The sequence below is a fragment of the Electrophorus electricus genome, chromosome 15 (genome assembly GCF_041902795.1).
Source record: "Electrophorus electricus isolate QZ-2024a chromosome 15, ASM4190279v1, whole genome shotgun sequence".
NCBI classification, from domain to species: domain Eukaryota; kingdom Metazoa; phylum Chordata; class Actinopteri; order Gymnotiformes; family Gymnotidae; genus Electrophorus; species Electrophorus electricus.
In genome coordinates, this window is record NC_137511.1 from 8854449 (window position 1) to 8867032 (window position 12584).

Sequence of the window (12584 nt, forward strand, 5' to 3'; positions counted from 1 at the left end):
CAAAATTCACTTATTCATCATTACTTATATGAACAATAAAGAAATTTCCCACAGACAGCCATACATGCTCAAGCTATGACATTTCTTCCTGCATGCTTCTTGCATGAGGATGTACACATATGATCATTTGTTGTTCCTCTTCTTCTTCATAATTTTCCCTTTTTATCATTAAATTCACCTCATCTTATAACACTTTGTTAAAAAAAACCTCTTATGTGTCAACTGTGTACTTCTTTGTGAAATCCTGTCTGGCCTTCTATTCACAGTTCTGATGACAGGTTTGCATCTTGCTGTAGCCTCTGTATTTCTCCCCTCAAAGGCTTCTCTGAGTGGTGAATCATGATATTTTCACTCTTAAACTTTACTTATTGTGAGTGGCTTGTTTGGCTCAAGTGGGATTTTTTTGTCATTAATTCATACCTTGGATCACCTGGTAATTGCTTTGGGTGGGTGGAGTGGGGAGGGGGGGGGGGGGCAGGAGTTGTAGTGCACCATACTGTTGATGATATTGTTTTGCAGAGGATCTGACTGGAGTTTGCCTTAATCTTATCTTCAGTATTTCTTGCTTTTCCATCATGGTCAGTTCTCAAGTTTTGCTTTTGATTTATGTCTTTAAACTGAAATCCAGAGAAGGCAAACTCCAGTGGCTTCAGTCAGTCAGAAAATAAAAGAAAAAATGGAGCAATTAGAAACACCCTTCACTAATTTTCATCAAGACATATGCCTATCCTGAATCTTTAGAACTAAACACAGGAAAGAGCACTGGTCCAGGACGGATGAAACATTTCACCAAGAAACAAATTATGATATTTTATGCTTGGGCCTCATATTCTTCTTCTCATTTTTAATGCAATGAAGGTGTAACAAAAATAATCAATGTTTCTTATATAGTCCCAGTACTTTTCACTGTACACATGATTCACTGTACACATGACTTCATGTACCTAATTCAACTGTCAGTTTGTCTAGGAAGAAAGGTGCTCAAAACAGTAAAAGTCAAATTTAACTACATACCTTGAATTATTCATACTCAGCAAAGCATTTGTGACTGGAGCTGTGAAGAACAAAGAGAAAGTCTATAAAAAATAACATATATCTGTTCTCCATCAAGTTTTAAGCCTGAGGAATAAAGTGTCCCTACAGACAATAATAAATGCAAAGGCTGCATTTATAAAGTATGAGAAATAACCGCAATACTGTACACATCATTCAGTAAGTACTAACTGTGGTTATCCATAACCTTTGAATATCACACACACACACACACACACACACACACACACACACACACACACACACACACACACACACACACACACACACACACACACACCTACTGATGTCTGATGTCTTCTTAAATGCCGGGATTATTATCTAGTTATTAATAGTAAGCACTGTGAACTATTCAGTAACTACAGTGAAACTAATAAAGTTCAAGAGTAAAGAATTAGGAATGAGACTATATTCACCAGCGGTTTTGAGGAGTGTAAGGTGTTTAATGTGAGAGCTGACACTGCTGAAATGAAGCACTAAATACAAGAGTATACTTCACACACATCAGTACTTGCTGACTTGACACTTTCTTGCAGTGCTGTGAGATGGCAACAAAGAACATGCTTCCAATGAAAACTGATCTTGAGTCAGCTTCCAAGGCTTGTGAAACATGCTGTAATTGACAGCTTATTGAAGACTGACTGTTCGACCTTCTGCCAGCAGTCAATGTGTGAACTGCCAACTTAGCATTAACAAGAGAGCTTTCATGTGTTATTCCATGTGGCACACAGTTTACTATCCCTCTTGAGAGGGAACATTATATGCGTGATAGAGCTTCTTGCTGCTGTGATCTCTATGATCATCCCCTACGATCAGCCTGATTGATGTATATGAGGATCTTTCCCATCACGTTGCTCCAGCAACCCTGCAGTGTCCCTCAGGATATGAGACATTTCCCACAGTTCATTGCAGTGCATGGGTCATTGCTTTCTCCAAATAGCTCACTGTGTGATGCCTGGTCCCCTATCCACTCTAAAAGCTGTGATTAAACTGTTTTCACCTCTACAGGAAGCCATGCTTTGCGCCAGTCTTGCCCTGTTGGTGGTGAATATCCAGAGAAATCAAAAAGTCATGACTTTGACAGCCACTTTTATGCTGTGGCACTAACATTTTCCTCTTCTGATTGAGAAATAAATTAGAGCTCCTCATGAGTTTTAAGGGCTTTTAATGTGACATTGTCTGCTCCTCAATATCATTAATGCTCATTTGACAAACAATTGCTGGAATATGTTTTCTTATTGTCATTATCTTGGCCTGTTCTTGATTCTTATGTATGCAAATCAGGTTGCATTAAAAAAATACAGCCAACACAAGACTAACTCAAATTACTGGCCCCAGGACTACAGTGTCACTCCTCTCCTCAGATTACTTCTAGCTAATGATATGAGGGCTTTTTTTCTTGGTTACATCAAATCTCCATGGCAAGTTTCTGGCTGGAGATTGCCAGGCAACTTCATCACCTCTTAAAAGGTTATGCCTCATTTATATTTAGGGACTGCATATCTGGTGTGTGAACAGACTGAGTTCAGGTTTCATTTATAGATTCAGATTCCTCTAGAGCATGTCATGCTTTGGCATTGCCTGGTCTGAACTCATGCTGTAGAGAAATATCGCCTCCAGTTACAATGCATTGTAAAACATGATGAGTCAACTGATGAGTATGAGCAACACATTTATTATTGTTTAAATCTAAGTAAATCAAGTGAAGTTTATTAATTGTGCTGACCAAAAAATTATTGAGTAGTAGGTCTGTTTGTAGTAACAGATCAAAATTAAGTAGTTACAACTAATAACATTTATGTTAGGCCAACTTAAATGACCTCTTTTAACAAACTATGCAACCAGCTCAAGCTTTTAACCACAAGAAACAATGATTAGGAGTTACAGGAACAGGGGGCCAGATTCATAAACTGTGAAACACCACACAAAATGTGTGACACAGTATTTAAATCCTATTCATAATAATGTAGTGATAATTAGCACACTTGTCAATTTACCATAAAATTCACCTTTTGCTCAGGATGAAAGCCAATCAAAATTGACATGCAAAGAAGGCCATGCATATTAAAGAGCAATGTCAAGAGACAGATGACTGACTAACCTCAGTTGTGAGACTAGTGGTAGGCTGAAAACTGCCAGTTACATAAAGAATATAAAGCATTTGATACTTTGACCAAGATGTGAGTTGCATGACTGCGCTGACTTCAGTATTTCCGTCTATATCTGTTCACATTTTCTTCCTCTGCAACACCTAAACATGTATTTTTTCTGTCAAAGGTTCACGGTATTCTGAGATACTGCTCAAACAAATCACCTTCATCTTTGTGTACTTTGTGCAGTTTACTATCGTGTGCACTTCAAACAGACCCTAAAATAAGAGTTTAAATAAACTTTTCAATGAACTAAATGGTTGTGTTCACAGAATTGACTTGAAAGTGTGACAAAACATTGCAGGGAGAAAAGACTATGCAATCTACATTGGCTTCTAACCAGGACATTTACCATCGGGCAGGCTCAGGTGGTATTTTTTGTAGAGTGGTGTTCAGTTATGAATTGCTAAAGTCATATGCAAATCAGGACAAAACACAGTAACACCATATATGACAGATAAGGTAAAATGTGCTGGTAATCCACATTTATGAATTGTGTTACTGAAGTGCTATTTGCTGTTAATGTAATGTTAAATCCAGTAGATTTGTGATTGTAGTCCAGGATATCTACTCATTTATCTCTGCAGATTACGAGTTTATACACACACTATATCTATCTATCTATCTATCTATCTATCTATATATATATATATATAAAAGAGACAGATCTTTTTAAACATGATGTTTTTCAATTAGTAAAAATGTAGCTAGTAAGGTTTTCAAAACTTGCCACACAGCTGTCAATTCCTGCATTCCTGAAGTTGTGAGGTAATGGGTGTGTGTAAAGCAAACCTGTGAAAATGTTAGCTTGTTTTTCAAGGTTATTTGTATCACCCTACTATAACAGTGAGCGGTAAGGAGACAGACGCATGTGCGAAGAAGAGCAAGATTTAATAGGGGAAAATCCAGTATTAGAATTGTTAAGGCAGTCCAGGGTCAAAGAGCTGACACAGAGAGCCTGAGAATACATGACAAATGAGACAAGGGCTAAGATACACGAGTAACTAAACATAAACAGTGACGAGAACTAACCCACACGGAAGCACACAGGTTAAGCAGGTTATAACAGACTAGGAAACACAGAGGCTAGGATAACACAAAGGCATGGCGTACAAAGAAACATAACCATTAGAATAAACATACATTCAACCATCAATGAACTAAACACATTCAATGAACAGCCACAGCCACGGCACACAATAGGGTTTAAATACATAAACCAAAGGTAGAAACGAGGGACAGGTGCAAGCAATCAAACAAGGGGTGGAGAAAACCCCTTGGAACCAAAACGCACAAGAAAGGGAAACCACGGAAGCTGGAACCTGGGAGGGACTAATCATGACACCTACCAAATAACTCTATTATAGTTTGTGGTAAACCACAAATCCAACCAAGGAAAAAAAGATTATATCACCTAGGCCTTCAGCCAAAAGTCTGGGTCAAGATTTCGCATAGTGATAGTTATAAGATAACCTGATACAATAAATACATTAACTGGTACAATAAAATAAATAAAAATTAATAAACACAATGCTAGAAAGGCTTATTTTATCATTATTATTTTCTTCAAGCATAAGTTACATATGGTGATGATGTAATGGTTTTGCCATTTGGTCCTGTGTTTCATAGACAGTACTAGTCTGAAATTTCAAATGATTCTATAAGAATGGATTTTATTGTAATGGATAAGTCTCTCTCTCTCACTCTCTATTTTTCTGTCTCCCCCACCCTCTTCCTCACTTTCTCTTCTGCCCTTCCTCCCTCCCTGAAGTGTCTGAATTATGTACATGCACACACAATCTTTAACAGTGCCAGAATTTGACAGTTGGTAAAATGTAGTACTTTGTGTAATCTTATAAAGCTGACGAATTTAGTATTGCATGTAATATCTATGAAGAGAAAATGCTAGAATTTATTTTGATGTAGATCTTCCCATGTAATACAGTGATGAATTGCTGCAGGCAACAGAATAATACATTTACACAACATTAAAATGTTAAATATAAACATCATGCAACCACTTCAGTGTCATAACACCCGAGCCCCTATTACACTACACTACCCAGCAGATGGTTCATCATTCGGCCAATGACTCAGCCAATCAGGGACGTTCACTCAAATCATCATCACCAGAATATTGAATTCACCTGTGTTTAGAGGATTTTGTATATAAGCCTGTCTCAAGCTCTCATACATTGCGAAGTATTGCCTCTAGATTCTCTAAGCATACTGAACATTATTTGCTTTGATTATCTTTCCTCTGTACCGTACCCTGATTTTGTATTTCCCATTGCTGATTTTTGCCTGCCACTTTTTTAGAATTACTGCCTGGTTTTGGATGGCTCTTCTGGTTTTGACAAAGACTGTGCTATCTCTATGATTTGGATTCGCCTTTACTTTACTCTTTCAGTCTTGACCCAGGTTTATTCAGCTACCACTGAGTTGAACAATAATAAAGCTCCTGTTTTATATCCGTGAGTGTCTGATTCTGCCTGGCCCACCACAGAATACTTCACGTTCATGCAGATCGCAGTTTTGGAAGCCTTGAAGGAGGCTCTTACCAACCAAGGTCAGCTACTCAACCAACACCAACAGGTGCTTGAGGACTTCACGTGGTCAATGGACATGATCGTCAAACAACAGGCGGATCAACAGACTCAAACGTCTGAACTCGGGTAGTGTCTCAAAGAACTTACCCCCAGGCTACAAATGATAGCCCAGTTCATCCCAACGCTGTTATCCGCTGCCGTTGTCATCAGTACTCAACCAACCTTCCCCGTGAGTAAACCTGAGAAATATGATGCCTCCCCTGAAAGGTGTTGGGGTTTCCTGCTACAATGCTCCATATATTTCAATAGTATTCCACCCTGCTCTAGCCATGAAATGATTTCATTCCTTACCTCTTGTCTATCAGACAAGGCACTAGACTGTGCTACTGCCATCGTATTGTCATACGAGGAGTTTATCGCTCAATTTAAAGCAGTTTTTGACCACCTGCATGAACGAAGAGCATGCGGGGAATTTATCACTAAACTATGCCAAGGCAACCATTCCATAGCTGATTATGCAACGTTCCACACTCTGGCTGCTGGTAGCGGATGGAACAATGTAGCTTTAATTGTCACTTTCTGAAACGGTCTAAATTTGGTGGTATTGCATGAGCTAGCTTGCTGGGATGATAAGCTTGGTTTGGATCAACTTATTGCTCTTGCCATCTGCCTGGATCGTTATCTTCAGGAATGAAGACCATGGAGAGCCAGTATTACTCGTTCCACCTACCCCATCCCAGTAATAGATCAGAGCCTAGACGAGAACACATGGTGGAGCCAATGCAATGTGATTTCTCTCGCTTAACCGAAGAGGAGAGGTGGCGCAGGTTCCAAGAGGGTCTGTGTCTCTACTCTGGCTCATTGTGTCATCTTATCAGGGATGGTCATCTTTGACCCAACAGATCTGTGTCACTTAGTCATAGAGGTGGCACGACTCCCACACCACAAACCCAAGTAGTGGTCTTGCCCAAGCAAAGGATGGTAGCTAAATCATTTATGCCACCCGTCTATGTTGGATCTCACACTCCGTCCTCTAGTTGACTCCGGGGCAGAGGGCAACTTCATACATGCCTGTCTGGTACAAGATTTGGATATCCCAGTAGAGCCTTTACCCAAGACCCTTTGCCTGGCTGCTCTGGATGGATCACCAGTCAGGGCTGGTTCCATATCTCTCCGCACTCCACCTGTAAAACTTACCACCAGCGCACTCCATTCTGAGCTCGTCTCATTTCTTGTCCTAAAAGCCTCGTCATTCTCAGTTATTCTGGGCCTACCTTGGCTTGAACAACATAACCCAAGCATATCATGGCCCCAGTAGGAGATAACTCAGTGGTTTGCTCAATGTCAGAAGGACTGTTTGACCTTACCCGCGATTAAACTCTGATCCACAACGACAGAGAGTCCTGCTGATGACCAAGTCTTTTCCCCTACTCAAGAATATCAGGACCTCACTAGCATGTTCAGTAAAAAGAAAGCTACCTTGTTGCCCCCACACCATCCCTATGATTGTTCCATTGAACTCCTGGAGGGAGCTGTATTACACAAGGCTCACATCTATCCTCTCTCCCAAGTGGAGGAGAAAGCCATGGATCAGTATATAGATGAAGCACTGAGGCAACTCTTCATTCAGCCTTCCACTTCCCCCCTGGCATCGGGCTTCTTCTTTGTAAAGATGGTGGCCTTAACCCCTGCATCGATTATCGTAATCTCAATCAGAGCTCCCAGAAATACGCATACCCACTACCCCTCATCCCTGTTGCCCTGGAGCAACTACGAGAGGCAAAATGCTTCACTAAATTAGACCTCCGTAGTGCTTACAAGCTTATACGTATAAAGAAGGGAGATGAGTGGAAGACCTCCTTCGTTACCACTAGGGGTCACCATGAGTGCAAAGTGATGTCATATGGTCTCAGTGTAGCTCTGTCTGTGTTTCAAGCCTTCATCAACAATGTCCTTCAAGAAGAAATAGGGAGATTTGTTATTGCATATAGCGATGACATCTTCATCTACTCGCCCGATCTTCAGACCCACGTACAACATATGAGATCTGTGTTGAAGACTCTTCTTGGGAATGGACTTTATGTAAAGGGGGAGAAATGCGAGTTCCTGTTACTACAACTTTCCAGGGATATGTAGTCAGTCATGGGGGAATCACAATGGATGATAAAAAGATAGAAGCCATCCTCCATTGGCTGGTGCCTACTACAGTCAAGAGGCTCCAGAGCTTCCTACGTTTCTCAAACTTTTATCGACGTTTCATCAGGAACTTCAGCAGTATAGTGGCCCCCCTCATAGCCCTCCTAAAAGGAGCATCAACCAAGCTTTGTTGGAATCAAGACGTTGAGCAAGCACTCATCCGATTAAAGGAGGCTTTCACCACTGCTCCCACACTTGGACATCCTGATCCGACAATCCCATTTGTAGTAGAGGCTGACTCTTTGAATATCGGTGTAGGAGCTGTGCTCTCTCAGAGACATAACAAAATTAAATTACACCCAGTGGTATATTTCTCCTGTAAATTATCCCCGGTGGAACAAAACTATGGTATAGGAGAATGTGAACTGTTTTTGGAGGAGTGGAGGCACTGGCTGGGGTGGAGGGGCTAATCATCCCATCAAGCCCATTGGTCATTATTCTTTTCAAGGTTTAACTTAATGGTTATGTATCATCTAGGAACATGCAATATGAAAGCTGATGCCTTGTCCTGTATTCATTTAGGGGAGAATGAGGAGAAATCTGGTGATAAAGAAACCATTCTACCTACCTGGGTGCATCTGGCATCTATATGGTGGAATATAGATCAAGAAATCGAACAAGTCACACAAGGCACTGTCATCCCAACAGAATGTCCAGCGGGCAAATGTTAAGTACCTGCCTCTTGCCAGGACTGTCTAATAACCTGGGCTCATTCCTCCCTCGCTACAGTCCATCTGGGGGAAACACATACTCGTCAGGTCCTGTCTAACTGGTATTGGTGGGAGAGTATGACAAGCGACAGTCACCGATATGTTTCATCATGTTCTATCTGCAGCCAGAGCAAGACTCCTAAGACTCTCCCTGCAGGAAAACTCATGCCACTTCCTGTACCTGAAAGACCCTGGTCTCACATCACCTTGGATTTCGTCACTGACCTCCCCTGTATTCTAGGTTACCAATCCCCTATAGCTCAGTAGACTTCTATCACAGATGATATTCCTGCTGTGGATGAGTGGATGCAGCATAGCTAGAAGATATTGTAGGAGACACACCAATGTATCAAACATGCCCTACAAAGATACAAAGATATAGCAGACAGACACAGAGGGGCTATCTACATGGGACTTCTGTAAGCAGGGATCCTGCTGCAAACTGGGCCCCAAGCATATCGACCCATTTGAAGTAGCCAAACACATCAGCGAGGTCACATACCAACTGAGCCTGCCTTCACACTTCTGTATCTCGGGATCCTTTCATGTGTCTCTTCTCAAGCCTGTTATTTCAGGTCTTTTGGATGAGGTTTCTCCAGATGAGACCCCACATCAGCCTATTGATTATGACGCTGCTCTGTTATATGCAGTGCACCGCATTCTGTACTCCAGGAGAAGGGATGGTTCAGTACAATACCTGGTGGACTGGGAGGGGTTCAGATCTGAGTAACAAAGCTGGGTCCTTTGCTGTGATGTACTGGATCCTGGCCTCCTTTCGGACTTCCACACAAGATTCCCGGACAAGCCTACTCCTCGTCTGCGGAGTCACCCTCTCTGCCTTCCTGTGGAGGATTCTCATGCTGGACTGGAATCTGCCGTGATGGCAAGAGGTCGTCATGGTCGTCGTGGCCATCCTGGACTCTTTGGAGGGGGGTACTGTCAAGCTGCCTGACCCGCTATCACACTACACTACCCAGCAGACAGTTTGTCACCCAGCCAATGACTCAGTCAATCAGGGATGTTCAATCAAATGATCATCACAAGAATACTGAATTCACCTGTATCTTCAGAGGATTTTGTATATAAGCCTATCTCAAGCTTTCATACATTGTGAAGTATTTCCTCTAGATTCTCTAAGCATATCGAGCATTATTTTTCTTTGATTAGCTTCCTGTGTACCCTACCCTGATTTTGTATTTCCCGTTGCCGATTTTTGCCTGCCCATTTTTTTGGATTAACTGCCTGGTTTTGGATGCTTCTTCTGGTTTTGACATGGATTGTTCTAGCTCTATGATTTGGATTCCCCCTTACTTTGCTCTTTTGGTTTTGACCCTGGTTTATTCAGCTACCACAGAGTTGAACACTAATAAAGCTCCTGTTTCATATCCTCCAGCATCTGATTCTGCCTGGCCCTTCACATCACATTGTCACAGACAAGGAGAGAAATCTAAATGTAGAAAAAATAGGTTTTCTGTAGACATAACTTGTCCTGCTATCCTATATTCATAATGTTCAGAGATATAGTAACCCAACTCAAAGCGAGTATTTAAAATTCCAGTTGATCTTGGTTTTGATTCCAAGATTCCAGTTTTCCAGATTCTAGATTTAAAATTCCAGTTTTGATTTCACGCAAACAGTACTGTTAAATCTCTTAACTTTTTTCTTTGCATTAAGTTACTGAAAACTGTGCCATTTGGGATTTTATTTTTTACCAGCACAGCTTGTTTCCACGTGGCTGAAGTGCAAATGGAAGTCACACCATTTAGTAATCTAGGGACAGTGTTGAAAAATGTATCAGAGGAAGATGAAAAATGTTCTTCCAAAAGAAGGAATAGGTAACACTTTTATGTGCAGGTGTAAGCATAACTGCTTTTATTTCTACTTTTGCTTCTCTCAGTGGCTTAAGATTGTTATTGTCTTTGCTAAACTACAGTTTTTATCATAATGTTCAACCTTGGTAAAACATGATTTTCCAATATAATGAGAAAAATATATGTGCTGAATTATGGAGACACTTAGAAAGGACACCAAGTGAACTGTAAATGTATTCATACAAATGAATAACTAGAAGGGTTCTGATATAACACAAAAACCAGCTTCACTGCATGAATGATATTATTTTCTTGACTAGATGCAATAAAAACATTAATTTTGGGAGGATTTCTATTTGCAGCATCCCCTGAAAGAGGCTCAAGGTCAACTATTTTTCACATTTTAGTAAAAGGAAGAAAATATCACAGAAATGATGTTAACAGCTGCTTTATCCAACAAAATCTTTTTTTTTTTTTTTCAAACTCTTCAAGGTCAAATAGTAAAGCTGCTCACTATAGGCCAGTGCATTCAAAAGACTTTTTCACTACCATTTACTGTTTTTTCTGTGGTGGTGGCGCTTTAATTAAGCTCATATGAACAATTCTGTCATCTTAGCATGAACTGATAATGAATACAGGAAACGGTATGAAGTGATTTTCGAAACTTTATTATCAAAATAAGTATAAAAATATAAATACAGTATAAAACAACATGACAGCATCCAAACAACATGAAGAGTTTATGGTCATTACTCTACAAGATTACACCTTTCATTATACATATCTAATTCAGTGTGCTGAGATGAATGCACAGTTTGACAAAATCCATACAAACCTTTCACTGGGACACATCCTCTTAAACAAAGATTCCAAAGAGTTTACATTATGTTCATAATTGTAAAACATATTATACATGTATCTATTGTAGACATGGTTTGCAATAAAATCTAAGCTAATAATCAGATTATTTTCATCCATTTATTTAGCAATAAACATCAATAGTATAGAAAGCTGCTATCACTGTTTGAAGATACAAAACACATTGTTCACACCATTGATCACAACAAATTCCTAAATTTCAAAGGCATCTTTACTGGATAAAAAAGAGATAAAGAGAAAGAGCAAGAAGTACTAGAAGAATGCGGAGAAGAAGAAAAGAGTCTGTCTTCTGTATGAAAGGTTTCCAGTAGCTGACTTTCAGGTCTTCATTGACTCTAAATGGATTACACAACTGCATAAAAGTGTGGGTCTAAGTTCATGTAGTGATATGAATCAGAATACCCAGTACAGTGTTAAAACTTGGCTTTAAGTCTCTCTGTGTGTCTCTTTTCCTATATACATGTCTGCCAGTTTTTTGAATGGTGGGCCCCAGTGACTAAGATAATCAAAATCCTGATCACCCTCAGTTGCTGTTGACTCGAGAGAACTGAGAGATTCTGCTAGTGAGCCATTACCCTCATAGGCGTAGGTAGCCAGAGAATCGTAAGGCGGTGCTGTGGGGTCTGAATCGTTCTCTTGAAGACGGCTATTGATGAAGTCCCTCACGTCTGTGTTGTCTTTTATGGGGGAGACACGTCGGAAGGGGAATAACATTTCTGGGATAATGTCTCGTCGCATTTTATTGGTATCGATCACCTCTGGGTTTCTTAGCGTTCCAATGTCAAATGCCTGCGTGTCCTCCTCTCCTCCCCCTTCGTCATTGTAGCTCACCACGTTGTCCCGCACATCCTCTTTGGAAATTATCAGAGGCTCTTTCTTCTTCTGCCTCCTCAGAGCCGCAAACAGGACCACAATCACTATGGAGACAGGAACAGACAAACAAAACATTGCAATCACTATGGTGACAGCTGAGATGAATAATGCTTTATGGTCCCTAAGCATTTCTGTGCATGGAAGAGGGGTAACAGTAAGAACAATGAATATGGAGAGAGATTGAAATCTGATCACTACGATCACTATAGCAACAAAAGAGTGGAAAATGCTGTAATCAAATCCAGAATGACATTCATTGAGTAAGTGACCTGAGAAACAACAATATGCACAAAAGAAAATCATAAAGTCAAAAAGTTACAGATCAAAAAGCAGAAAATAGGGTATGATTGGCTGCCCTCCAAT

The 12584-nt window shown here is 40.4% G+C and overlaps 1 protein-coding gene across 2 annotated transcripts in view; it reads right to left on the reverse strand.

Moving 5' to 3' along the window:
• Positions 1-11126: 11126 nt before the first annotated feature.
• The window catches only part of cdh10b (cadherin 10, type 2b (T2-cadherin)), a 29259-nt gene continuing 27801 nt past the window's right edge, over positions 11127-12584 (reverse strand). For both annotated transcript variants that reach the window (XM_027008521.3, XM_027008518.3), the window contains one exon: positions 11127-12265. In XM_027008521.3, coding sequence (XP_026864322.2) covers positions 11775-12265 — 491 coding nt within the window. In that variant the 3' untranslated portion in view covers positions 11127-11774. The remainder of the gene's footprint in view (positions 12266-12584) is intronic.